This window comes from Phyllostomus discolor, chromosome 8, assembly GCF_004126475.2.
Source record: "Phyllostomus discolor isolate MPI-MPIP mPhyDis1 chromosome 8, mPhyDis1.pri.v3, whole genome shotgun sequence".
In the NCBI taxonomy this organism is placed as follows: Eukaryota; Metazoa; Chordata; class Mammalia; order Chiroptera; family Phyllostomidae; genus Phyllostomus; species Phyllostomus discolor.
The window spans coordinates 52,671,798-52,697,638 of NC_040910.2; the positions used below are offsets into that span (position 1 = coordinate 52,671,798).

General features: G+C 52.8%; 1 protein-coding gene across 1 annotated transcript in view; it reads left to right on the top strand.

Annotated features, from left to right (window-relative positions):
- The first annotated feature begins 755 nt into the window (after window positions 1–755).
- Window positions 756–25,841, top strand: part of SLC25A37 (solute carrier family 25 member 37) — a 35,643-nt gene continuing 10,557 nt past the window's right edge. Inside the window, exon 1 of the mRNA XM_028519667.2 lies at window positions 756–1,199. Coding sequence (XP_028375468.1) covers window positions 990–1,199 — 210 coding nt within the window. The 5' untranslated portion in view covers window positions 756–989. The remainder of the gene's footprint in view (window positions 1,200–25,841) is intronic.

Here is a 25,841-nt window from a genome sequence, read left to right on the forward strand (position 1 = left end):
AGATAGATGCAAGGCTGCAAGGTGTTATTCTCCACCGCTTTGCAGCTCTAACCAGGGGATCAGGCCTCTGAAGACTTTCCAGGCACATCATCTAGGAGGAAAATGGTCTGGAGGTGCCTGCCCAGAAGGCCTCCATCTTGGTTACAACTTATTGTCCTGGTCAGTCCAGGACAGGGTGAATTTAGCCTCTTTGTGAGAGAGAACAAGGGAAAGAACAAATTTAGCCCTCTACTGTTTAAAGTGAGAGAAAAAAACATTCAAATAAATTGGTATTCCCCCCTGTCAAGCAGCCTATCACAGGACCGTGAGTATATGTTCCAGCGCTGCTACGGCTATGGCTATGGCTACGGCTACGGTTATGGCTATGGCGCAGCTTGTCCTCACTTCTAGGACTCTCCTCCCACGTGCGACCCTACCTCTTCCTCCACCTCCATCCCGCCACCATAACTGCTCCATGGTGACATTTGCAGTAACTCCTTCACCACCCCCAGGCCTTAGGAATGCCAGCGCTTGCTGAGCAATGCTGTTTGCAAAACCCTGGGCTCTGGGGACCTATTTCCCCCCGAGCTGCTGTTTCCCCTCTTCCTCCAGCCCTATGCATACTCCCTCTGTGGCCCGGCTGACCCTCTCCAGGAACCGCCCCTAGCCTGCTCCAAGGGAGGCAGCACCACCCAAGAGGTGTTACAACTTCCCGGGACACCCCAACGTCTCTTCTCGCCCCCGTCCGGTTGCTTGGAAATTTGCACTGGACAGTGACGTCACACAGGGAGGCGGGTCCCCACCGGCTCCCACGCCAATGGCGCGGTCGCGGCCAGCCCCTTCTTTTCCAGTGATTGGTGTCTCAGGCCCCTCTGCTCCACCCCAGCCCGCCATGGCGTCAAGCGCCTCAGCACCCAGGAGGTGGTTCCCACTTTAAGAAGTGAAGTTTTTCGCCCCCTCCCCCTCCCTGCCCACCTCCTGCAGCCTCCCGCAGCCCGCAGAGCTGGCGAATGGAGCTGCGCTGTGGCGGCGTGGGGAGCCAGACTGTGGGGCGCAGGATGGATGGGGACAGCCGAGATGGCGGCGGCGGCAGCAAGGACGCGGGGTCGGAGGACTATGAGAACCTGCCGACCAGCGCCTCCTTATCCACCCACATGACAGCCGGAGCGATGGCGGGGATCCTGGAGCACACGGTCATGTACCCGGTAGACTCAGTGAAGGTGAGGCGCGAGGAGACTTTAGCGACGGAGCGAGCAGAGAGGAGAGCGCGCGTGCGTGCGTGGTTCCCGAGGGAGGCGATCGGTGCAGCTTTGCACAGTCTTACCACGCCAGCCCAGGCGATCCGAGGGTTTTGGCGTCCTGGCTCATCACGGCTCCTACTGGTGCGCCCGGTTTCCGAGGCACAGCGAGAGGAGTCCGCCGCCGGTGATGGGTGGCGCGGGCTGCCCACACGTGCGCGGTCTCTGAGGGAGCTGGCCGCTGGGAAGCGCTAACCACGCTCCGGCTTAGAAACGTGGCCCTCAGCGGGCCGCGTGCCCTCGGGCCCTGGCGTGTAGCTTCTGCTCCCTGGGTATTTTGGTGGTCGCTGGAGTGACAGGGGTTCTCTAGGGTCTTGGCAGCTCTTTTGAGGGTGCCTGTTCGGCGGCACCCTGTGTGATCACTTTTCCTTAGGGCTCTGCACCCCTTCCCCTGGTGTTTGGGCAGCCAGACAGCAGAGAGGTAGTGAGACCTGCAACGACATTTGCCTTCTCTTTTTGGAGCAGGGAGATGGGCGGGCAGGGAGTGTGTGCGCTGCTGTACAGCTCTGACTGGGTTGTGTAATAGACACTCAATTCTCCAACTGCTTCCCCAGGTAGAGTATTTTTTTTTTTTTAAATTAAGTGTCTCTGCAAGGAGGCAGCTTTAGCCAGGTAGATACTGTCTGTTTGACAGACAGCTGCTCTCTCAGCCTGTACAGGACACAGAGTGCCCAAAGTATAGACTAGTTAGTGTAGGGAAGTACTACTACTATTGACACATTGCATTTTTGTGGGCATAACTCATCCAATTCTTACAGCAACCCTGGCAATGAACAAGTGAAGAAACCGAGGCACAGAGAGGTGTGCCGATTAACCTTCCCAGGCTCATGCTCCAGCTGTCTCCTCTGACTCCAGCCCCACTGTGCTTTGGAAGATGGGGGCCTCTCTAGGTGGCCGTTTCGGTGAAAGGCAGGGCCTACAAAGCCACCCCCCACTAGCTGTCTTGAATGACTGAAGCTGGCCCCACATGAACTGCTTGAAGGCCAGAGTGCTCAACTCAGAGGGTTTCCCTGCCCTGGCAGCTCTCAGAGCTGGCAGTCCGTGGCTGGAGAGGCACCTGCCAGTGAGGGAAGGCACGGGCATGCTGCTGGCTTTGAGCCTCACCCCTTCTGACCCTTATTGTCCCCATGGGGAATTAAAGGAATGGTCCTCGCCTACTAGGGTTAGGAGGGTGCGGGGCAGATCTTGTCTCTTAGTGTTTCATGGCTCCTCCAGGAAATGCTCTGGACAGATACCAGGTTGCATTTTTATAGGAAAGAATCCCTCCTGTGTAGTGAAATTCCCCATATTTGAAGCTGCTGTCTCAAGTGCCTTGGACAGAGTCCAGGGAAAGTCAGGAGCAGGGAAGTGTCATCTGAGCAGGCAGTGGACCCACTGGGTGGGGGTGGTGAGTGTTCCATTAGGAAGCCGTGCCCCTTCCCAGGCCCTTGGCCTCTGTGCTCCAAGTTTGGTTTGGAGCATCATTTGAGCTTCTCTTGAGGACTAGTAAAAATTAGTCATGCTTTTGAACTCCCTTGGACACTCTAAGGAGGAATGCCTCTCACATATTTGAATTGTGTGATCTGTGTTCATTTGCCTCGCTGGCCCTCCTCCGGCCCTCAGATGCTGGTGTATTTTGACCCAGATGTCACTGTGTACCTAGTGTTACTTTCTGTGACTGTTTTCTCCAGTGGACAGGTTAACACAGTATGTGGCAGAAGGAGCTGGTCTGGCTGTCACCTTATGGGGCTTGACTGGCAAATGAAGCCTTGGGTCAGCTGATGCATAAGGTCTTCTGGGTTCCAGGATTCTAACTCTGACTCTGAATAAAGACCCACAGTGCTGCTTCTGTTTTTAAGCATGCAGGCTTGGTTTTAAAGCACCTCTCTTTTTTTGCTACATTTTCAGAAAGGGTAGGGAGGCTTATTCTTTTGCAGTTTTTCAGCTGAGATGAGAAGGCACAGAGAGTTGAGCCTTTGAGACCCACCCTTACAGGACCCCAGCGGGGCTGCAGCAGAGTGCCCAGGTCTGCCAAGATCAGCATGTTTGTCTGTGCCCGGCCCGAGGCATCAGGGACTCCTCCATGCTTCAGCTGGGGCAGAGCTTCATTGGGAGAGACCTTGACTGTGTTTTTAAATGTTTTGGTTGATGGAGACTGTGAGTAATTGACTCAGAAGCCCTGGTTTGGGTTTCAAGCACTGCCCCTAACTTGCTTCATGCCTTAGGCACTGTTCTGTCCCTCAGTTTCGCCACTCGTAAATAAAATGGGGCTGGACCATTTCACTATTTCTCCCCCTTTTTAGCCTGCCCCCCTCTCTATGAGCACAGAACACCCATTGTCCTCTTTTATGTTATTTGAAATTTTAAATAATTTTGTCAACTGAAGCCATATCAATGTAAAATGTGTCTTGGGAGAAAATGTTTTCTTTAATTGTTCTAAAGCACACATTTTTCACTTTGATGTTGTGTGTTAAATAGGAGTGTTAGGTGGGCCCTCTTTTTCCGATTTTTCTATCCTAGGTAGGGGGGACCACAGATCGTAAGCAAGCTGCTTGGTTTTATGGTCATGAGTGCAAGAAGCTAGCCTTGCTAATGCTTCAAATTATAATAGTAAATGCACTTTGCCATAAAGTCCCACCCCACTCCCAATGTCACTTGAAGAGCCTGTGTTTTTCAGACTGGGGGTCGTGACCCATTAGTAGGATACTTTTAAAAGAGACAGGTTGGTGAGATTGCAGGATGCAGTGCCCGGCACGCAGTAAGGGAAAGTGTTGCTCCAAAAAGTTCTGCTAGGGTTTTGTGTGTATGTGTGTCCCTGAGTGGCTGTGGAAAGTGCTCTCTTGGCTGGAGTCATTGTCAAAAAAGTGTGAACTGTACTGAACCTGATGATCAGCAATATCTCGAGCTCCTGCTGTCATCTGCCAGTGCTGCCCTTTCCTGTGTCTCCGTCTCTCACCTGGTTTCAGGGTGGTGGGATGTGAATGTTCACTGATCTGTGAAGGGCCAGGCTCTGGGGACCCGTGGCTGTGTGCTTTCTCCTGTTGGTTCTGAGCCCCTGCAGTAGGACGAGGGACAGAGCATGGGGGCTCCCTAGGGCTTCTGCCAAACAGTTGGCAAGTCCTTGCTCCTTTCCATGTGGGGTTTGCAGCAGGTTTTCCATGACCTTCTTCCTGGTGCTCCAAAGGGGCAGGTAGACCAGCACTTGGGGTGGATGTGAGAACCTCTGGTCCCAGTGCTCAAGACTGTGGGGAGAATGCCAGGTGGGTGGAGGAGGAAATTCCAGCCAGATTAGGCACACCATGTAGGCCATGCTGAATCCTGCGCGGTGGTGAGAGCAGGGCCCACAGGAAACAGGAAAGATTTGAAGCGAGGGAACATCCGCTGACCCTTTCACAGCCCTTCTCTTGCTTTGCTTGTCAGGGAAACGATTGCCCTGAACTCTGCTAGGAAGAGCCCTCCTTCCCAGCCAGGGTGCAGTGGATGGGTGACAGCGTTCTCTCCTTGAGGTGCCGAGCCTTTTGGAAGCCTTGGGTTGGCCCCGGAGCAGGAAAGGTTGCAGCCGGCCCTGCTGAACTCTGAGCAGCACTGTGCCAGGCAGGTGTCAGGACAACCCAGCATTCCTCAGCTTCTGAGCCTGCTCCCCGTGGCCAGAGCTGTGCAGGTTGACTAGGGGGACGTTGCTCAGCGAGGGGAAGGCAGTTGCTGGAGTCCTGTCCCACCCATTTCATTGCTTTTGAAACAAAGTACAGTGTGGCGGATCCCATTGAACTTCAAAAGGGTGTGAGATCCCACAATGCTTTAGTTATTCTGGTAAAATTATAGTGATTTTGCTGTCTCTCCTCCCCTGTCTTGTCTCTTTCAGATTCCTCCTCTCCTTTTCTGTTCTTCACGGGGAGGTGCTTTTCTAAAAGGTGGATTTGTGGGGGTTGTGGAGTCAGAAAAGGAGCACTATTGAGTGTCAGTCTTGGTATTTGTGTCCTAAAGTCCCGGGCTGTGTGCTGGCACCCAGAGTGGCACCTAAGGCCTGCATGGCTGAAGGAGTGGGGATCTCACCCAGCCCCAGGGTCAGCACTTGGCCCCATGAGGCCACTCTTCTGCCTGGAAGTGGGGGAGGGATAGGCTGGGCAGAGGGCTTGGAGGGACGCCCCTAGCATTATATAGTGGGTGGTGAACGTGGCCTCGGGTGACATCAGCTCCTCCATATAGAGAGTCACGTGGAGCTTAATGGGGGTTTAGGTGACGGCGACTGCGCAGGGGTGTGCAGGTGGGTGTTGGGGGTTGCTGCGTGGAAGGGAGAGTGGCGCTCTGTCCAGTACTCCCTTCCCTGGCTTCCATCTGGGCTTTGCTCCCTGTGGCCATCTCCTTCATAAGCGCTGTGTCCCACTTCCTCATTAGGGCAGGCTTGGGTCTTGACCCCCTTCCACATTCAGGAGGTTGCCTTTCCCTAGCTCTCTGGATGAACTGGCTTGCTTGTATTGAATGAAGCCTTTGAAAAGTCTTTTGAACTCTAAACCCTAGAACTTTCCATGTCTTTTCCTGTCTCCCCTAATACCCAACCTTTCCCTCTCAAAGAATTTTCTTTGTGTTTGTTTTTCATCTTCCACAAATTGAAATCTGGTCCCATGGGTGCTGGCCACAGACATATTTGCTGGAGTGCTCCAGGAGGCTGAAGAGCTCTGCCTCACCCAGAGCCAGCCTTCCCCTCCCCCTCCCCTCTCCCTCTTCCTTGTTCCTTCCCCTCCCCTCCCCTCCCCTCCCCTCCCCTCCCCTCCCCTCCCCCACCTTGAATGGTCACAGTACGCATTTTTCATAGGAGGGATGTGCCTATCACTTTGTCTTGTTTAACTGTAATCCTTCCCTCTAGTGCCTTCTGGACTGGGCTTTCTCACCCTCAGAGAACTACCTTGGGGAGATTCAGAACCCAGTCTTTGACTTCCTGGTTGGGTAGGACACACAGCTTTTCTGAGTTTTAATTGCCTTATCTGTGAAGTGCAGATACTAATTTTCTTCCTGCTTTCTCTGTCCTGGCCCAGCTTTCCAACGCTTCCTCCTTCCCTTGTTTCCCACTGCACTTGTGGGAGTTCTTGGTAACGCGCTCCCTACCCACTGCGCTGAGCGGTCCTTCTGTCTCCCCGTCGGATAAAAATCCAAGGAAAGGGGTTCCCTTCAACCCAGGAGCCTTTTGGTCCACGACAGGGTGGGGGTGGGACCGCTTCCTTCTCTCCGTTACTCCACCATCCTCCTCAGAACTTGTCCTTCCCCTTTGAGGCTCCTGCCATCCACTTTCCCTTTCCTGTCACCCATGCATCTGAGACTCCGAGAGGCAGGAGGTTGAATGGTTCAAGTGTGGTCCCTGAGCCGGATGGCTTGGACGGGTCCCAGGTCCCACTTAGGTCTTCTCCCCTGGCTGTGCCCCCCAGCTGTAAAAAGGGGGAAAGAGGGCGGCGATGTCCCAGGGTGGCTGTGCGGGCTACCTCCTCAAAACTCTTAGCACAGCGCCTGCCTGCAGCAAACGCTCCCCAGGTGTTGGCGCCATCGCACTGTCACCCACGCGGTGCAGTCGCTCTCCTCCACTCTGCGCACTGTGGTGTGGCGCACAGAGTGCTTCCCCACGAGTCCCGTCATCGCCCCAGAACATTTCCTCTCGGGCCTCTGACTCACATTCAGGCCCCTCTGATCCCCCCACCCCCTCAGGTGGACGTTCTTTAATTCCTGGGGCCTGTCCAAACCCAGAGCCTTCCCGCCTCTGAAATCTTGAATTTGGACCTTGAACCTCAAAGCTTGGTCACAGCCTTCTTGCTGTCACCCTGGGCTGGGTTCCCCCTTCCAGCCTGTCCTGTCAGCCTCATCTGGCCTGGGCCCGGATTCGGGCCCATCGCTGCTGCCACTGGACCCGCCGTTTCTCTGTCTGCTTTTTCCAACACTGGCCAGCCCAGGCCCCGACCCGGGACAGACTGTCGGTGACTGTCTGTGTGCCCAGGCCTCTTGGGCCCTCTGCCTGTCCCTCCAGGTGTTCTGGTCAGGCTTCCGTCCTCCCCAGCAGCGGCTTCAGACCTCGTTCTTGCTTCTGAAGCCCCACCTCCTCCACTTTTTTCAGCCTCCGATGTGTGGCATCTTGCTTCCTAGTTCATAGATGAACTGGGAGACCCATCAAAGTCATCTTTCTGTCACTGCCCTCCGACCCCTACCCCTCCTCCTATAGAAGGTAAGAGGGTGCTTTCTTCCTCTTGCATGACATTGGGGGCAAGAAAGGGCAGTGCATGGGAACCACGCTCACACCTGGAGTTGAATCCTGGCCCCACACCCGGGGCACACAGCTTGACCCCTCCAAACTCAGTTTTCTTGTGTGCAAAGCGAACGCGTTGATGCCAGCGCCTGCCTGACAGGGCTGTGGGGAGAACTCAATGAGGCAACACATGCAGAGTCTGGGTGCGCACATTCTCCATAAATGCCCGCGGAGGCATTGGTTTTGGTCGTCTCTCTTGAGGCACCCACTTCCAGTATCTTTAGCCTCCCCCCCTCATTGGTTCCTTCTTAAAATCATTTATCTAGGTCCAAGTCATTATCTGTCCCATCTAAAATAAACAAACAGACCACAGACAGCTTACCTTGGCCCTTTGTGCCCCAAGGGCCACCCTCTTTCTTCCTGGAAACAGACAGAGGCTTACTGCTCTTTTTATTTTTTTGTCATTAAAATAATAGATGTTATAGAAAGATCTTGGACACCGGGTCTCCCTCCCCTTGTCGCCCCCAGGCCCCTGGGCAGCGTGTGCCCACCACTCCACATCTCCATGATGAACTGGCTTGTTCCCCTGGCCCCTCCTCTGCGGTGACCCAGACACCTCTCTGTGAGGGGAGCCTCGGGACCCTGTGGCTCTCTGTTTGTGCTTGGAGTCTGGCTACTGCTGGGTCCCTTTGCAACCTCTGGTCTTCCTCAGAGTGCTGCCCTCCACCCTCTTTTCTTCCCTAGGGCACACGTCTCAGTTTTCACCTGGGTCCTGATAACTCGCAGATGGGTGTCTGGTCCAGTCTCTCTGGGAGCTGGGTATCCAGTTGCCTCACCGACGTGTCCACTTCGCTGCCTCATTGGCTCCTCGACCTTGGCCCGTCCAGTGTGGACACCCTGACCTGCCCTCGGCCTGCACTCGGCCTGGGCCCCCTCTCAGACACTTGGTGGTCGTCTTCAGTGTCTCCCCGCCCTCCCCTCCCCTCCCCCCACCACGTGCTTCCCAGACCTGGCTGGTCCTGCCTCTGTAACACCTTTTGAGTTTGTTGTTTTCTCCCTGTCGCCACTGCCGCGACCTCGCGGTTCAGGGACCTGTCCTCTCCTTCTCAATGACAACTTCCCTGACTGCCCAGATTGGACGCAGCACGCCTGCCCCTCGCCCGTGCTGCCGGTGGCCTGGCGCTGCTTTGTCCCTCTCCACAGCACTTACCACCTTCTGAAGCACGGCGCCATTTACTTACAGTCGTTATTAATGCTGTTTATTTTAATTTCACTTGTGCTTACATTGTTTATATGTTCTGTTGGTGTCTGTAATGTTACTTGTGTCATTTATGGGCTTGCTCCCCTCCTTCACGGGTAAGCTGTCGTTGGGCAGGAGTGTTTGCCGTCTTGTTCTCTCTGGTGCACCCCCTCGCCAGAAGCAGCTGCGGGCGCCCAGTAGTTGCTCAGTGAAGTATTTGGTCACTCAGTCGCTACAAATGGTTCAGAGTGGGTCCCGCTCACTGCGGCCTCAGAGCCCTCCAGTTTCCTGGTGGTTTCCTCTCCTTAAACAGGCTGGAGCAGTGATTTTTAGCCAGTATGCCGCAAGAATTTTTAAAACATGCAGTACCTGACTATTTAGTCAGGGGCCCTGACCTCTTTTCCCTTAGATTGTCAAATAAAAAAATGACAACAGCCAAGAGAAACCATAGCCGTCTGGTGTGAATTAATCAAAATTATACCTATTTTTGTCAGATTAGCCAAAAATACACAATGGTTTGGGGGGTGCCGCAGGATTGTAGTGACTAGTGCACCTGTGCCGTGAGATGGAAAAGGGCGAAGCTCACCGGCAGAGTGACGGCGCCCATCCTGCCCACTGACTGCACCCGGGAAGGAGCTGCAGCTGGGTTCGAGGGGAACGCAACTTTCTGCCTTTAAAAAGTGTCAGGCTGTATGTAGGTGCCAGCTCATGGTGTCCATTGTCAACCTGCGGTCCTGTCCAAGGAAAATCCAGCCCCTTCTTCAGGGTGTAGCACAGCCTGGGGGCGGGGGGCGAGGAGCAGCCCCAGGCCTGCAGTTCACAGCGGGCGCAGTCTCCCTGCCTGCCGCTCCCCCAACTGCCCCTGCTGCCTTCAGGAAAGTCCTGAACTGCTGCGTGGGGCGTGCGTGGAGGCCCAGGTGCCCCCCACACTTGCAAACACAGCCAGCCCCTACGGCTAGCCACAGGAAGGTATTCTGTGAGTGGGGCTGAGGGAGTGAAGGCACCGTTGTTTTCAAGAGATGTGAAGAAAAATGCTTTAAAACTGCTATTAAACAAATGCTCATTTTTACTTTTTGTGTTGTTTTTGTTGATTCCATGATGTGTCTTGGCCACAAAAAGATTTTTCTGCCCTTTAGTTTGTCCCTTTTTTGCGGCAGAACCCCCAAGACACAGTTGTATCGTGATGAGACTGTGAGTCCACCCACTGCGTTCACTCCACAGGCACTGTGCTGGGCTTCATGCTAGACGCCCGGCAACAAAAGTCCCTGTTCCAAGTGTGCTCCCTATAATTAGACCCTGAGCTTAGGTGAGAGAACTAGGTCCCTTAAAAGAAAAGAAAGGTACAAGTTGGTCTTTACTTTCCAGTGGGTGCAAGGCCGGGGCTGTCTGGACCCTGGGGTGCTCGGGCTGCCATCAGGTCTGGAGCCTGCTGGGACCGTCCCTTGGGGTTTCTCAACCAGGCATGCTTTAGTCGCACCCCCCCACCGCCGTCACTGACAGGGGCCCTCAGTTCTACAGCTGCCCACCCCCTCCTCACTCCTGAGGTGGTTAGTCACTCTGGAAGCTGAAGTTGGCTCACAGAGGATGACTTTGCAAACATCCCTGACCTACCCGTAATCCCAGACAGGAGGAAGGGCCGTTGTCTGGTTACTGCAAGGTGTTATGGTTTCACATTCATGCTTTCTCTCAGAAGAGAAAACATGTTGAAATAGAGAGAAATCCCAGCAGCAGCTCGGTTGAAGCAATTGCTGCACAGTAGGTTTAGGAAGTGTCTGGCCATTGTGGGTCAGGTTGGGGGCCTGGTTTGTGTCACTGAGAGAACTTCTCCTGGGGCCACCAGCCTCTGCACCCATCAGGCACACCTGGTGGGAGGCTCAGAAGTCTGCCACCCCTGGGGTCTGGCTGCCAGAAGCCCCTGACCTGATGCCCCCCCACAGCCACAGCTTTTGCACTCTGGTGTGCCCAGGAGGGCTGCACTGGGGGCTACTGTGGGCAGGGGTTGGTGGGGGGCATGTGCATATCAGGCTGGTGCTGGTGTGGTGGCCTCTAGAAAGGGCTCCAGACTGGGCAGAGGGAGCGAAAGGCCCATGAATTTAAGTCTAGGTCCCAGCATTAACCAGCTTTGAAAGCTTGGGTGAGCTACTCCTCTGGGCCAGTGTCTCCGTGTCTGGCAGACGACTGTCAGTCTCCTACAATATTGTCATCTGTTTACCTGCTTGATGGGGCTGTTGAGAAGCCCAGGTGGGTCATGTTTGTGGGTGGCTTTCATCAGCTTTCCCACGTCCAGGGGATGACGGGTCGTAGCACAGGCAGCATGCTCAACGACTAAGAATAGAATGGTTCAGGTTAGCTGCGCAAGCGCTGGGGCCAGACTGCCTGGAGTGGCTCCTGGCCAGGTTGCTGAAATCTCTCTGTGCCTTATTTTTCTTATCTGTGAAATGGGGATAATAACAGTACCCACCTGCTGCTATGGGAATTAATTATGACACACCTAGGGAGTAAAGAATAGTGGCAGGTACATGGTAAGCACTCAGTATTAGCTTCTATCATCATTTCTGGAAGTGTTATTACTTGAATGCTTGGGTAAGCTCGAATGTTGCTGTTGCAATTGTGTATTGCAATTTTTTGGATTGTTTCATCCTACGTGCAGTCATTTGATCCTCTTACTTCTTTGAAGGTGGGAAAAGGCTGTCTCATTTCCTAGATGGAAAAACAGCTTCAGCAAAATAACATGCATTGGCCAACTCAAGCCTCTTTCTGCTACACCAGAGCTGAAAGGGGAGAATCGGGAAATTGGGTAGGAGCAAGCAAGTGAGGTACTGGGGTGTGAAGTCAGATGTTAATGACGGCAGAGCCCTGGAGCTGGGTCCTGAGAGAGGAGAGCATGGGGCCCCAGCTGCATTCTTGGAAGGGAGGGTCTGGAGTGGAGGGAATGCCGGCCAGAAATCAGAGCAGGGCATGGAAGAAGCTAGGGCTCTAACGTATCGGCAAGAGTTTCTTGATCAAATACTCCAGTATGGAGGGCAAGGGGATGATGACAAGTGGTTATTGCCATAGAGTATTTTTGACTTCGCTGGGCTTCTCTGCTATTGCACCTTCTCATTTTTTTAGGGGTCAGCTTTGGACTCAGTGTAATGGTTTGAGTTTGGACTGGCCTGAAGATTTCTTTCCAGATCACAGCATAAAATGAGCTGTTGGGAAGAGCGGTAAATCAGAGCAGTAAATCGGTCTGCTAGGCTGCAGCTTTCTCTTCTTCAGTAGGGAAGAGTAACAGTGCCTGTCTTGCTCTCCTTTCAGGCCCGCTTACTACATCTAGGAAGAAAATGCAGCCAGGTTTGCTGTGAACACAGCTTAAAAATTACAAAGCTTTGGTTAGGTGCCAGGCCATGGTATTTATTATCCAATTGGATCCTGTTAGAGGGGTGAGGTTAGCTCATTGGAATGGAAAATAGAGGCTCCCTTCCAGGGACCGTAGGAGTCACTGCAGCTGTGCGGCCTTGGGCACTTGCCCTCTCTCCTTGCACAGTGCCTCCCGCCTGTCGGGCAAACAGCAAGTTACATTGCGAGCGTGCTCAAAAGTCAATTTACAGCTGACAGTGTCAGACGGCAGTGGGAGGAGTGGGCATGGCCGCTGTGATGAAGGCTGGTGAAGAACTAGGCTGCCGTCAGGACAGCAGTGTGCCAGGGCAGTTAGGGCCCAGTCACCTCTGTAGAGTTGTTATTGTTTGTTCACTTTTACTTGTTGAATGAGTCTGCCCCTTTGAGTGCCAGGCACATGAGGCTGGGGACAGTCCCACCTTGGTCCTTCCCGTCTCTGTTTTCCTTGTTTGCTCATGATGCTGACATAGCAAAGTATGAGGGGAAGGTGGTAGGACACAGATGCCTTTGTCCTGGGGTCCCCGTCCTCCTTTCCTCATGCCGCCCACATTGAGAGTGTTTCTGGCGCCTGGCCTTGACCCGGGCTTGGCGGCATGCAAGGAAAGTGCAGGGTGGACAGGGCCGCCCACAGGAAGTTCACCAGCCAGGCCTGTGACTGTCGGTGCTCCACCCCCCTGGAATAAAGGGTGTCCCGCAGGTGACCGGTGCTGGCCAGAGCCTGGATTAAAGGAGCCGGGTGGCCGGCTGAGGACCAGATCCAAGAAGTCAGACTGGAGAGGTGGGGAAGCCTTTCCAAAGGACGGAAGATACCTCTGTTTGTGCTAGTGTGTGAGGGTGGGGGGCAAGCCCAGGGTGTGTTTTAACAGAAGAACCAAGCCCTCCTTTCCTTAGTCACTGTCTCCACAGCTCGTTTGCTAGACATGGGCTTGTGTCAGCCTGATTTAGAGAAATCTCTCCTGAGGCAGAGTTGAAAGGTGTTTGTAAAAATGCAACTTCATCCTAGGTCTTCACTGAATGACTCAGTTAACCAAGGAGCGGGTTAAAGTGGTGTGACAACATGTAGCAGGCACTAGGGAGCCAGGCGGTCAACGCCTCTGAGGTCTCTCCCCACCGAGGTACGCATCTGTGGGGAGGACAGCGATGAGCCTGTCCTCAGGGGACCTGACCTCAGGAAGGGGTCCAGGAAGGGCTCCTCGAGGAAATGACATTTCACCGTCCACATCTAGACAGAGGGGGACTTGGATGTTCATACAAAGCTGAATGATTCTCTCTGTCCCCCAGAATGCCATGGCCTGACCCCAAGGGGCCTGACCATCATCAGGTTACCTGCACCCCCCGACAGTCTGCTTTTGGGGTTCTGCCCTGAGTCTTCTGACCACAGAATCAGCTGAGAAAGTTCTGTGGTTCGGGGTTACCATGTTGGGGCCTCCAGGGGGACCTGCCCTCCTTTTCTGACATTTCTTCTTCTCCCCACATCCTGAACTCCCTGTTTGGCCACCAGACAGCTGTGTGTTGGCTCCCAGACAAGCCTGGCCTCCACCCTGGGTGCGGACACTCACTGCTGAGCCGAAGACCAAAGGAAGGTGGGGTGAGGAGGAAGGGGAGAGAGTGTTGTGTTAAAGGACTTTCTGCTCATAATTTGTCCCTATTAACGGTTGGCATTAGTGGCGCATGCCCGCTGGAAGTGCAGCCGTGTGATTTGTGGAGGCTGAGGTAGTGACCGTGTGACCTTTTCCAGCCCAGTCAGTTTACAGGGTGACGAGCAAGAGAGCTGACGGACTATGTGGGTGACCACTGTGCTTTCCGAAGGACAGAGATGGAGCTGGAGCCCACGGCACTGTTCTGGACACTGAGCTGTGTCTCTGGTGGACCCTCCTATGAAAGGCAGAGGCCTCGGCCCCCTGGGCTTGTCCATCAGTCTCCACAAACTGAGATAAAGGGCCTGAAACTGGGGTCTCGTAGATTTTCCTCCTGGCTCCTGTATCAGTGCCAGGTTCAGATAGACGCTCCTGGATCTTACAGCGTGGGGAAACTGAGTCCTGCTCCTCCCAAAGGCCAGTCTGGTGGTATGGGCGAGAACGGGCTGACCCCAAGGCCAGCCCTCTGTGTCTGTGTCGGCGGGCTTCCGGGCACAGGAGGTCCTCGTTACTAAATCTGGTTGCTGGGTGCTTTGGGGAGGACGCGTGTGGGCCTTCTCTAGTGCCGTTAGACAATACGGAGCTGATACCTGGACAAAACAGAAGAGGAAGATTTGATCTGGTTTACGTGACCCACAGAAAATGATCTGTTAGGGGAGAGGAGTTGTCAGTGAAAGGGTTAAACACCTACAGTGTGTGTGTGAGACTAGAGAGCTCTCCTGTAGTGTAATTGGGTTAAAATTTTTCCCCTTGTATCTGGACTTCTCAATCACTGAATTAATGCACATTATTTATTATGCAGGCCAGGAAGGGTGACACGTTAACTAGACTCGCTTTGGAAATGACGGAAGACTCCTAGTTAGCCATGACAGCTTCGGGAATACCAGATTCAGAAATGTGAAAACAACAGAATAACAACCAGAAATACATTGACAAGTTAAAATGGCTGTTAGTTCCTTATTTGCTTCTAAAACAAGTCTTTCAGGTTTTGGAGGAAGGTAGAGAAGAAGGTGGATACCCAGGTTTGTTGTGACGGGGTGTGAAGTGGTACAGTCCTGGGTGGCCACAGGGCCCACTGATCCTTGGAGTGAGTGCTGCTCCGCCAGGGCTGTGCCAGGGCTTCGGAGAAGGGGTCATTTGAGAAAGAATTAGCTTTAATACGCCTCCCTTGAGTGTCTCTTCCAAGGGTCTCTTGTATTTTCTGATAATCTAATCATAAGACAGTTTCTGAAATTCTCTTTCAGATCCTAAAAACGGAAAGTTACCACAAAGCTGGGGCTTTACCAGAAGCTGCTTTAAACTGAAAACAGATACCTGATCTCCGAGCAGCCGGAGTGGAAGGGACAGGGAGAGGCTTTGTCAGCCCAAGAACCGCAGCGCGGGGTTCCTGGGTGCGAGGGCCGGGAAGGGGACTTGGAGAAGCAAGGCCAGAGCAGAGTGTTTCTGTGTGAACCCGTGCATCACACTTGGGTTTACATTTAAGGGTGAATTATAGTCAGGTTCAGAGGACCAGAGGCCTGCCAGCTGAGCGGCCCTGGGGGGACACTAGGCTGGCCTGAGGCTCCGGTTTCTGCATCTGTGGAATGGCAAGATTGAACTCTAACTCAACCATCTCCCAGGAAGTTTCTAGTTCTAAAATGTTCGTTCCTTATTTTTCCATGGAGGAGTATATCTTTGGGGTGCCTTTTTAAAAAATTCTCATCTGAGAATATATTTATTGATTTTTTTTTTAGAGAGAGAGAGGAGGAGAGAGAGAAGAGAAGCATCAATGTGAGAGAGAAGCATTGATAGATTGCCTCCTGTACACACTCTGACCAGGGATTGAAACCCCAACCTAGCTATGTGCCCTGACCGGGCATTGAACCTGCAACCCTTTGGTGTATGAGACAATGCTCCAACCAGCCACCCAATGCTCCAATGAGCCACCCGGGCAGAGCTGAGACACCCACTTTTGATTTTGGTTTAGGGGACAAATGGAGCCCTTCTAGAAATAGTTACAACAACTTTGAGTGTGAAGTATAGACTTACAGGCACCTTTTTTCCCTGGGAGGAAGCTAGGAAGACCCCTGCCTGCAACTCTACCCTGGGCTAAGGAGCAGGGAGAGGACCCAGCTGCTGATATACCATTTGGGACCCTGCACCCCCAAGTGCCTGACTGGAAATGACTGTTTGTTTAAATTTTTGAAACCTCCAACCACAACACTTAAAGGCTGCAGACCATTCATTCAGGCAATTCCAGAAATGCTGACTGGCCAGAGCCCCACCCTGGAATCTAGGGGAGCTGGGAGCAGATGCTTCTGGAAGGCCCTGTTTACAGCTCAGACTCCTTCCTGACGGGGACCTTTTACAAGTGTTCTTCCAGGAAGCTGAGTCATCAAGGGGGTCAGCCGGCATGGCCAAGGTCGGACGCCCAGTGTTGCCACTGGCAGCACAGAAGGGGTTGGGCTGGGTGCCCCAGCGTTTTGGGGTAGCGGTGGTGGGAGTGACAGGCTGGGGGAGGTTCGCAGCAGCATCTTCCCTCCTGGTGACAGGAACACCATTGCTCCCTCGGTTTTTGCTGTCTTAGGTTTCACAGTGAGAAATCTCTTGGTTCATCCACCTCATTGCTTCCCACCTTCCTTCTCCTCCATTCACAAATCCAAGGTGGGAGGCCAGGACCAAACAGACAGACACACAGTTCGAAGGCCACGGTCTTCAGGGCTCATCATGTTCTCCATGTCCTTATGTCCTTCCCAGGCTCACCTCCTGGGGCTCAGCAGGCTGCCAGAGACACCAGCCTCCTCAGGCCTCTGTCCACATCCCACGTGCCCTACCAGTGCCCCCAGGAGCACCTTGGCTCCTATGCTTCACCTGCCCTACTGCCCCCAGCCTGCAGGCCTCCATTTCACAGTCATGTCTGGGCCCCTCCCCAAATCTGACCTAGCTAGGTCCCCTGCTGTTGCTGTCGCAGCCCCTCTACCTGCTTTGCTTCAGGACATTTAGAGTTTGCCATTATTTATTTGTATGATTTTTGGTTTACTCATTCCACCCCAACTAGACTAAAGACTCCTTGAAGGCAAGGGTGTGTGCTTGCTCCGCTTGCTCCCGCACCCCTGAAGACATGCTGACACTTACAGGGCAGGGAGGACTTTCTGGTGGAACGACCCTGCTTTCCCAACTGGAGGCTACTGCAGGCTGGCCCCTCGCCTGCGTCCTGGGCACCCCCTCTCCCGGAAGCCAGATGGCTGCGGTTTAGATCGCACACCCCAGCGCTTGTTTCCAGGTCAAGGGTTTGAGTCAGCACAAGATCTTACCCAGGATTGAGGGCTCCTGCTCTTCCTGTTGGCTTCCAGTAAAACTTAAAAATGACTTCCCAAAATGCTCGTGAAATAACTTGTACCTGTGAATATTGTACGGGCAAGTGGACCCCAGAGTCAAAAAGTGACTCTTTAGGGTGCTTCCTTTTGGGGCCTTTCCCCACAGACCCTGGGAACATCGAGCCTGGGGTTTCTGGTGTTCTGTCGTCTTTCCTGTTGCTGTCTGATAGGAAAGGTGTGTGAACAAAGCAGCAGAATGTCTCTCCTGCTGTGACCAGGCCCTGCCTCCACGCACATTGTCCAGCATTATGCAGATAACCGAGCAGTCGTGTTTGTGGGAAATCTGGCTTCGGGAACATCTGGGAAATTTACCTGGACATCCACTGAGAACAGTACTGTTTCCTGAGTCCTGGAGCTAACCCTGATGGGGCTTATGTCCTTGGCCCTACCCCAGGTGGTAGAACCCAGGAAATGGGCAGGCCCACCAGACTTCAGAACTCAGATTCTCACCAGGTGGAGAGCCATTTGGAGAAGGGGTTCCCAGGGCCTGCTTTGTAAATGCCTGTAGGAGAAGTTTAGTGTGTGTCTGAGCCCTGGACCGTTGGTGCAGTGCCCGTGTGAGCTCGAGTGCCATGTGGGGCCCAGACCACTGATGGATGAGGCTGTCCTTTCCCTTGTGTTTCTCAGACTTTAATGGGAGACAGGCCTGCAGGCATATCATTCGATGTAATTACAAGTAGAGGAATGAGCAATAGAAGGCTGGCGACAGGGCTGCTTTGAAAAGTCCTTTTCCTGTGGATAATAGGCTAATAGTGGGGCCTGCCTCAGAAGGTGTGGCCCCGTGAAGGGCTCGGACGCCAGGCTTGCAGAACCTGGCAGGACCACACTTGACTTGAGAACCAGCCATGCCTGGGCCCTCTGAGTGGCCCAGCTCCCTGGGCCTGTCCTTGTGGGTTCCAGGGGCGCTGTCACCCCTGGCGCTCAGGGCCCCTCTGCTTCCAGGCTCCGGTGGCCTCTCCCACTTGGCTGGTTTTTGGCAGCTACCTCCCTGCCTGAGCAGCTGGAGTCCTGGTTCTGGGAAAGTACCTCTGGGGTGGCACAGGCAGTGAGTATCGTAGGGGTGTGGGGCCAGTATGTGAGAAAGGGCAAGGATTCCAAGTCTGCATCTTAAGCATTTCTGCTTCCCGTTAAAGCATGGCCTTCCGACCAAGAGCCCCCAGGTTGACCTTCCAGGTGCTTCCTTCCGAGGAAGGATCTGCAGCCAGAAATATTGCTGTGTCCAGTGGATCGCACGGTGCGTTTGGGCCCCCCCCCCCCCGGCCGCCTTAGCCGAAAACAGACAGACACTGAGGAGACAAAGGAAAGCGAGGAAGTTATTTGATTGTGACAGGATTTCAGACTATGACACGCATGTGGGAGGCGCTGTTGCTTAGCTTTAGGATTGTTTGAGGGTTACTCTCTCAGCCTCTTTGAAGTGTGCAGTCAGTAGTGTTAATAAGCACGTTTACATTGTTGGGCAGCCAATCTCCAGAGTGTTTTTATCTTCTCAACCTGAAACTCTGTGCCCAGTAACAACAGTCCCCTTGCCCGCTGCCCCTGACCCTGGTACCCCACCCCCCATTCTAACTTCCTACGAATAGGTGACATAATACCTGGCTTTTTGGATAATGGCTGCCATATTGCCTAAGCAGGTGTCAGAATTTCCTTCCTTTTTGAGGCTGATAATACTGCAGTGGACATATCTACCACATTTTATCCATTCACCCACGGATGGACACTTGGGTTGCTTTCACCTTTTGACTATTGTGAATACCACTGCTGTAAACCAGGGTGTGCAACTGTCTCTTTGAGTTCCCACTTCCAGTTCTTCTGGATATGTAGCCAGAAGTGGGATTGCTGGGTCCTATGGTAAGTCTCTGTTTAATTTTTTAAGGACCCTCCATACTGTTTTCTGTGGGGGTTGCACCCTTTTACCTCCTACCAGCAGTGCACAAGGGTTCCAATTTTTCCCACAAGGGTGGGATTTTTTTCTTATGTAGGTGTTTTAAAGCTGATGTGTGGATATGTAGATCTAGCTCCCTCCAAATAAAACATACGTGCACACACTTATTTTTCGAAGACTTCTTTACTGGTTGCATAGATTTAGAATGCTAGAAGCCAAAAGGACTTCCTTAGAGACAGACAGCCTATTAACTCCATTTATTCGTTGGACAAATATTGACAATTGTCCTATATGGGTGAACAAAACAGAAGTCCCCTGCCCTCATGCATGTACCTACCGGTGGGAATTCCTGTTGATGCCCAGCCAGGTGAAAGGGCTGCTTGGAGTTCTGAGGGGATTTGGAGGCAGAGCTCATGGGAGTTCGGGTCTCTGGCACTTAGAACAGGGCTCTCCGAAGGTGCACATTACGGGGGATCGTTCTTGTCAGGAAAGTGAGCCACACTTCTTGGAAACATCCAGTCCTGCCAGGTGAGGGGAGCGTGGGGCAGGAGCAGAGCCCACAGAGGGCTCTGTGCCCAGGCTGCACCATAGCTCAGCTCGGCCCCATCTGGCTGTTTCCGACAGTTTGGAGGCCAATGAGTCCTTGAACAGCGGGACCTCATGGGAATAGGCGCCAGTCAGCTGTGTCAGGGAACCTTGGTATTTAGGTCCCTGTCCCAGCCTCAGCCTGGCACCAGTTCAGTGTCTGCGGAACTGCCCTTGGCGCTGAGCAGTTGGACCAGGTGAGCGAGCTTCTGCAGCACTGTCATCTTGGGCCCTTTGTGCCTGTGTAAACTTGGCACAGGTGACTTTTTTCCCCCCGACCTCTCTAGCTGTCTCAGTTTCCTTTGTTACACAAGCAGGATCAAGGTAAGTGGCAGATGCACTCTTTTAGAGAAGGGAGGGAAGATAGGTGACTGTAGGAGGGAGTCGGGGGACAGAGTCCCTTGTGGGGCTGCTGTGGGCAAGTTCCCTCGCTCATCTGGGACTCACTTGTCAAAAGGGGCTGCTCAAGAGGTGGTTGCAGTGGCTGTAGTTGTCCAGTTTTGGTGTGCAGGTTGCTGGGGGGCTCGCTCCCAAGCAGGCCCGATCCCTAGGGTTTTATGAAGGAATGAAGAGTAAATGTGACACATCCTAGGAAGTCATTGTTTATGCAAAAAACCCCCCACCAAACCATACATAAAAGCAACAGCAGGGAGTGCCAGCTCCCAGGCAAGGGGCTTTTCATTCATTGTTTCCTTTAATCCTCCTAAGTGGAGCCTTGAGGAAATAGGTGCAATTATGCATTTACGGATAAAGAGATGGGCTTTGCCTGTTAATGTGCAAAGGTGCAAAGGTAGGAGCAGCACCCTGAGGCTGGTAGGTGCCTCTGGAACGCTGGGGGCCGCTGTGTGGTTTAGCGCCTGTTTTATACTGCAGTCTAGCGATTCAGTTCAAACCTGTAATGAGATCCTTTGTGTCACGTGGCCATTTATCAGCAAGCAGAGGAAAAAGCCCTTACTTGCTAGGCAACAGCAAGCTGGTTTTGGTGGTGGTTCTCAGTATTTCAGAGCCATTTGTATTAACATAGATGGTGGTTTAGGGGACATACAGGAGCCTGTCTGGAAATAATCACAACGATGATAAACATCTGTGGAGCACTTACTGTACTGTACTGTACTGTACCAGCTGGTTGACATGGCTGGGTGGTTGGTGTGCTTTGTCATTCATCCATCGCAGTTAGCATGTGAGATGAGAGTTTTCACAGGTGAGGGAGCCGCTGTTCATTTAGTGACTTCCCCAAGTGCACCCAACTGCAAAAACATGAGAGGATTTTACTGTGAGGTAGTTGAGGACAGAGGCCATCTTCATGTCCAGGTCCTAAAACGGCCTCAGGCATGGAGCAGAAAGTCAATATGTAATTGTTGAGTGAATGGATGAACTTCCAAGCCCGGGAGACTGATGAGCATCAGGTGGGTGGTTGAATGAGGTTTCGTAGAGATCCGTGGTTGGGATGTTCAGCAAACTGTGGTTGAAGGATGGTCCGATGGGCAGGGCCTGGGAGTTGGAGCGCTCTAGGGTCCTGGCTCAGCAGTGACCCACTCTGGGAGCGTGGACAGGGCATGTAACTGTTTGCTCACTAGCAAAGCAAAGTAGGGGGGAAGAGACCAGGAGGGTGGCAAACTCTGAAAGCAAACGAAAGCCATAGGGAGCCCTGCTGTGCAAGATGGATGGGAGCAGAGCTACTGGGGTGAAGTAGGGAGCAGGGAACAGCTATCGTGTGGAGGACTAGAACATTCCCGGACTCTGTTCTTCATCTGGTAGGTATCCTGGTGCTCGGGGTGGCTTCATATGCTTCTAGGGCACTTCTATGTGAACTCATGTATTAAAGCTTGTTTTTACATGTGGTGTGATGATGCTGCCACAAGTTCACCTATATGCCAGGAAAATGCAGTGCTTTTGAGAAGGAGGTCTCTCTCCAGTTCTGCCTCTGACATCGTGTCCTCACCTGTTGGTGGGGTGTATAGAAGCCAATGCCATGGACAAGGCTGCTGCGTCCGGAGGCCTGGGGAGGCCAGGTGACTAGCAGTGAATTCAAGCAGTCTGGCTGTTGAAATATTCAGTCTTAGCCTTCGAGTACCGATGGAGTGCCAGGCCTCCATCGATGGGCAAATGGTTCACTCTTGGTGGGTAGATGGTTCGTGCACTTTTCAAGGAGAGAACGGGTGTGTGTTGAATCAGCCAGTTCCATCTGGGACCAGTGGCCAGGCTGATGACTAGGGTCGGGAAGCAGTGAAGCTGTGACCTCCATGGCACTGTGCCTGTGACTGTAAGTGCACACTGCTTGCAAGGAGCCCGTCTACGTGCTCCACCAGGAGCTGATAAACTTGGGAGTCTAGCTGACTTTGTTATAGTCAAGCCCACTCCCTCTTTAGAAAGCACGCAGGGAGTGGTGTGCACATGCCTTAGTGGGTCATAGAAGAGGTTGGAGATCCCCTGTGATCCCTTCCAGTCCACCCTTTGGTGGGGGCTGTGTTGCCTTGTGCTTCAGGGCATGGCTCTGGAGTCAGATGCCCAGCTTCCAAATTCTGCATTCGGTTACCTTGGGGCAAGTCGCTTATCCCCTCTATGTTTCAGTTTCCTTGTTTGTAAATGGGGATAGTTAGCTGCTTATATGACTATTTTAATTATAGATGTTTTGTGAATAGAGGCGTTGGAGCTCCAAGGAGCAGGTTGGCTTGCCCAAGGTCACACAGTCTGTGAGTTGCCAGATGTGGGCCTAGAACCTAGGACCAAGGCCCCTGCTGCTCTCGCCAGGTTCCGTCCCACCTCCAGCCCAGCTCTGCCTGTCCTTTAGTCTCCCGGCGAGGTCACCGATCCCACCATGCCACATGTCTCTGTGACTGGGGAGCTTGGGAATTTGCCTACCTATAGAGCCGAAATAATTTAATCCTCTGGGTGGGCCTCACACTGAGTGTGTCCTGAGTACATTGGGCCTGAGCCAGGCACAGTCTTTCATCCTTCCCTCCTTCCACTGTAGAATTTTCTAGAGAAGGGGAGGAGTGACCAGGTTTAGCTCCTAGGATAAGGAATGGTTCAACTGCAGGCAGGGTGATAAGCTGCTGCCCAAGGGTGGGCATGGAGACCTCCGGGGCATCACAGTGGCCTTGCAGGCAGCCACAGTTCTGAAGAGACCCGTGGGGAGGGCTTTGCGGCAGAGGCCAGCTCCCTTCTCCCTGATGCAGGAGAGCCTGTTGGCCATGCTCACTGCTCAGCTCTTCCGGGCTCCCTGCGTCCTCTGCAGTAGGTAACCATGGAAAACACTTGACCATTAAGTAAATTCCAAACTCCTTAGCAAGTTGTGCAGGTCCTCCTGTAATCCAGCCCCAACCTGCCTTTCCCCCAGAAGACTTTTATTTTTTTTATTGATCATCTCGTGCTCAGCCACCCTCTGGAGTCCAGGGCTCCCTGTCCATCTGTTCCTCACCTCTGCATCCCACACACCTCCCGAAACACTCTACCCTGGTCCCATACCCATCAGCACATTCACATCCCCCTCAACCGGAGTTGCTCTCTTCTTCTCTGTGCTCTCCTTGCCTTTTGGGGGGCTCCAAAGTCACACATGCACATAGTAAAAAAATCCAATGGTATAGAAGGGACCGTAACAAGAGCTCCATTCCTTATCGATTGCAATGTCTTCCCTTTGTCTGGGGTGACTTGAATGCCCCTCCTCTGCCACCCTTCCCGGCTTGCCTCTGGCCTGGGATCTGACTCCTCCCACTGTGGCCTCTTCCCAGGGGCAGTGGTGTTTGGTACTGTTGTGGCTTCTTTCCTGGGTCAGAGGGCCGAGGAACTTGATTCTGGTTGTTTGAGTTTTCTGATTCTTTGTGTTTTCTGCCAAATTTATGATGAAGGCTCTTCATTTTGTCATTTTGTCCCTAGAAGCAGCAGTGTTCTCTGATGCCTGCTCCTAATGGGCTCTGAAGGTTTCAGGATTGTGTGTGGAGAGTATTCCTGGCCGGTGCGAACCCTGTGCTGTCCAGGCCTGACCTCAGAGATGGCAGGTGACAGGAATGTGGGAGTGTGGCTGGTCTGTTCAGAAGGGCCAATGTAACTTTTTTGTTGTTTTATTATCTTTCATTGATTGTGCTATTATAGTTATCCTGATTTTTCCCCCTGTGCCCCCCCTCCACCCAGCACCCTCCACTCAGGCAATCCCCACACCCATTGTTTATGTCCTTGGGTCATGCGTGTAAGTTCTCTGACTTCTCCATTTCCTGTCCCTCCATGGGGATGTGCTTCACATCCCCATGGCTGTTCTGTGACTACCAATTTGTACTTCCTAATCCCCTCACCTCTTCACCTATTCCCCCACACCCCCTTTGGCAACCATGAAAATACTCTTAGTATCCATGATTCTGTCCCTGTTCTTTTTGTTTGTTTAGTTTGTTTTTTAGATTCAGTTGTTGACAGGTATATATTGCTATTTTATTGTTCATAGTTTTGATCTTGTTTTTCTTAGATGAATCCCTTTAACATTTCATATAATAATGGTTTGGTGATGATGAACTTTAGTTTTTTCTTGTCTGGGAAGCTCTTTATCTGTCCTTTGATTCTAAATGATAGCTTTTCTGGGATCTGACTCCTTGGCTGTAGGTCCCTGCTTTTCATGGCTTTGAATACTTCTTGCCAGTCCCTTCTAGTCTGCAAAGTTCCTTTTGGTAAATCAGCTGACAACCTTATGGGAACTCCCTTGTAGGTAACTAACTGCTTTTCTCTTGCTGCTTTTAAGATTCTCTCTTTATCTTTAACCTTCAGCATTTTAATTATGATGTGTCTTGGAGTGGGCCTCTCAAATAGTGACTTCTGATATCTGGCCCTGCAGGGGACACAGGTGAAAAGGCTGACCTGCCTTGACGGTCTGTTCTCCTTTGTGTGAGCCACTCCCTGCCACCCTCTCAGCATCAGGGTGACTTGGAAACTCAGGGGTGTCCAGGACCCCTAGAAGAGTCGAGGAAATTGGCGCTGGTACGATTTACCTGCCACCTCTCGTCCTTTCTCTGCACAGCCCTTCGGGCCGATTCTCCGTTGAGCTGGCCCTTTGCTTACTCTAAGATCTTGGTTCAGCGGGGTCGTTCAGCATGCCTAGGCCTGGAACTGCCCTGCACACCTGCTGCTTGCTTCCAATGCAAATCATCCCCCAGCACCCCTTTTTTATGGGGGGCAAGGACTGTTTTTGAGGAATCATTTTTCTCTTGCTGATTCTGAAACTTCAAGAGGATCAGGTTTTCCTTTTGATTAAAGGAAGAGAAAGACGAAGTGTGTTCTCTTTGTGCACATTGTTCCAGTTTGAGAGATGTGAAGAGAGGTGACTTGGACATGTGAACTTGTGAATAAATACCCTTGGAGGTGCCGCAGCGTGCTGGGAGCGCCGGACCACTTCCAGGACTTCTTACATCGCGCCCGCCCTTCCTACTTGTGTGCGTGTGGGGATGAGGCTGGGTGGTGTCCTGATGCCTTGTGTTGGGTGACTTCTGCCTATGTCTTCAAGGGCCAGGCCGTGATTGTCGGAAGCACCACGAGGAGTCCCTCTTCTGTAATGAGTGTTATCGGGTGCAGGTTCCGAGTCAGCGCTGGTGGTTTTGAACTTGAGTGCTGGAAGTTTTCCTGTGCATGGTTCTCCTTGATGTGGTTTTGTGCCTCCAAGGATTCTGGAGCATGAGACAAGGCTTTCCAAGCCCTCAGTGAGGACTGTGGCTTTGTTCCAGAAAGCAGTCTTCTCCCACAAAGCACTGTGCCAAAAATGCCTCTTCCTCCCGGCTTAGCTGTAATCTGTGGGTGGTGTCTCAGCGAGTGAGGCTGTGTAGGAATGGGCTCTCTGGCCCTGCACTGTCTGCCCTGGGTGGTCGTGGGTGGGCTGGGGCGCATTAGCAGACCCCAGCCCAGCGGGCACACGGTGCCGTGGTGGATGGGCTCCGGAAGAGCTCCAGCCGCAGGGCTCTGGGAGAGGCGGTGACTCTGGGTGGGGACTGGGCTGGGCCCTGCTTTCTGGCTTAGACATTTACTGTGGTTCGACTTAGTGACTCCTTGCTGCTTGGCAGCAGCTGGCAGACGGGGTAGAATTAAACTTATCAACTTGATTTCTGATTCTGAAGCAGATACTAGGTGGCGATGCTAATGTTATTTGGCATCTTTGTAGTGCTCTCTAGGAGCCTGGACCTTCTTTCCTCTCTCTGGGAGAAAGTCTGGAACAGAACTGCTGGTCAGCCTTCTGGAGCGCAGCACGCAGCTGGGCCCCAGGAAGGGGGGGGAGCTGTGCCTCTCGCTGCACAGGGTCTTTGCTTGTT